This window comes from Arachis duranensis, chromosome 4, assembly GCF_000817695.3.
Source record: "Arachis duranensis cultivar V14167 chromosome 4, aradu.V14167.gnm2.J7QH, whole genome shotgun sequence".
In the NCBI taxonomy this organism is placed as follows: Eukaryota; Viridiplantae; Streptophyta; class Magnoliopsida; order Fabales; family Fabaceae; genus Arachis; species Arachis duranensis.
Genome location: NC_029775.3, coordinates 44,438,536 through 44,440,613, shown reverse-complemented (window position 1 = coordinate 44,440,613; position 2,078 = coordinate 44,438,536). Strand labels below are relative to the sequence as shown.

Sequence of the window (2,078 nt, the reverse complement as noted above, 5' to 3'; positions counted from 1 at the left end):
ACAACCCAAGAAGAAGTTGAAGAAAAGGACCTTGAGCAAGCCAACTACATTGGGAATTCACCTAGACAGAACCATCATACATACTCCAAGACATACAACCTTGGATGGAGGAACCACCCAAATTTTGGGTGGGGGAATCAGCAAGAGCAAAGCCAAGACCAGAGACGTTACAACTCCAACAACAATGCAGCTCATCAACAATTCACACAGAGGACATATCAACACCCCCACATCAACACATCTCATCAATCTACCCCTAATCCCAACCTACCATCATTTGATGACAGAATCTCAAAGATAGAAACCCTCCTTGAAAGCATATACAAAGACATTCAAGACAATAAGGTGTTCAAAGAGGAGGTGCGAGCCAGTATGAAGAATCGGGGAGAAGCAATCAAGAAGCTGGAATTCCAAGTGGGATATTTATCTGAGAAGATTCCCAGGCCCACTGAAATCTTCCCAAGTGACACGGAGAAGAATCCGAGAGGTGAAACGAAGAAAGTAAGATGGGAGGATTGTAACATGGTCACTACAAATGATAAGGAGACTGAAGACAAGCCAAGCAATCTGACAGAACAACCTGGAGATACCTTAGTAGAGAAGGAGAAGAAAGACCATCAAGGACCAGAAATCTCACAACAGGAGCTGCTGAGACTATATGCACCATTTCCCCAACTACTTAAGGGTGCTGTGAGAAAGAGAATATACTCAAGGTTCTTGGACTTGTTTGCATCCTTGAATGTGAACATACCATTCATCAAGGCCATTCAGCAAATGCCAGCATTCATCAAATATATGAAGGAACTTCTTCCCAGGAAGAGTTCACTCAAGAGGGGCCAGACTATAGTGATGAACAAAGAATGTAGTGCTCTGATTCAACCTGAGCTACCTACAAAAAGAAGAGACCCAGGGAGTTTTCACATCCCTTGTGCCATAGGGGAGACACTTTTTGATAGAGCACTTTGCGATTTAGGAGCAAGCATCAACTTAATGCCCCTATCCCTGGTGAAAAGGATGCAGATCAATGAGATACTACCCACAGATGTAGTCATAAGGTTGGCCGACAAGACTCAAAAGCAAGCAATAGGAGTGGTGGAAAATGTGTTGCTTAAAGTTGGAAAATACTTTCTCCCAACAGACTTTGTCATCCTGGACATGGAAGAGAGTCACCTGCACCCAATCATACTGGTAGACCATTTCTCGCTACTGCTAGAGCACTCATAGATATGGAGAAAGGGGAGCTAATACTGAGAATCCATGATGAGCAACTCAGCTTTAATGTCTTCAAAGAAGAAGACCAAGAGTACAAGGAATTAAGCAAACATCATGATGAGCTGTTAAAGGAAGAAGCAAGCACTTAAGCACAGCCAGCTCATCCTGAGATTCACTGGGTTGATGGACAAGGCAAACAGCAAGTGCCACAGGTCAAGGAAAAATTGGAAGAACCTAAGCCACCAGAGGCTTGTGAGGACATCAACAAAAGCTCATCAAAAAAGGAGGCCACCAAGAATAAGAAAACAGCACCAGGGGCAAAGAAGAAGGTACCAAGGGGGTGGCAGAACAAGAAGATCCCTACGGAAGATTTCTCTCCAGGGGATAAAGTAATCTCAGCCTACTTCACAGACATCCCCCCTAATCTCCCTACTGTGCCATCTCAGTTACCTAAGGTTTTCACCATCAATAGAGTTCTCTCCTTGGAGCATGTAGAGATAATTGATCCAACCAATGGATATAAGTCCACTGCCAAGGGAGAAGACTTCAAGCACTACCAACCTCCTTGATGAAAGCAAAATGTCGAGCTAGCGACGATAAAAAAGCGCTTTGTTGGGAGGCAACCCAACCTTAGGTAGTTCATTTTTATTTTCATTTCAATAAAGATCACAAGTTATTTCCCCTGTATTGCAAGGAGCTAAGTTTGGTGTTTCACACTAGAACAATCAAAGGAGACAGTGTAATTCTAAGTTTGGTGTTCCACCAAAAGGACATTTAGTTAGAATTACACCCGCTCCCAAAACGCATTGCTAGCTCTAACCAATCGAGGGAAACCACTTAGATGTAGTTAGACGATTAGAAGTTGT

At 43.3% G+C, this 2,078-nt stretch overlaps 1 protein-coding gene across 1 annotated transcript; it reads left to right on the top strand.

Moving 5' to 3' along the window:
* The first annotated feature begins 372 nt into the window (after nt 1-372).
* LOC110280488 (uncharacterized) lies at nt 373-1,361 on the top strand. The gene is made up of 2 exons (XM_021141551.1): nt 373-1,055; nt 1,163-1,361. The coding sequence occupies exons 1-2, from the start codon at nt 373-375 to the stop codon at nt 1,359-1,361; spliced, it is 882 nt and encodes a 293-aa protein (XP_020997210.1).
* The last annotated feature ends 717 nt before the right edge of the window (nt 1,362-2,078 follow it).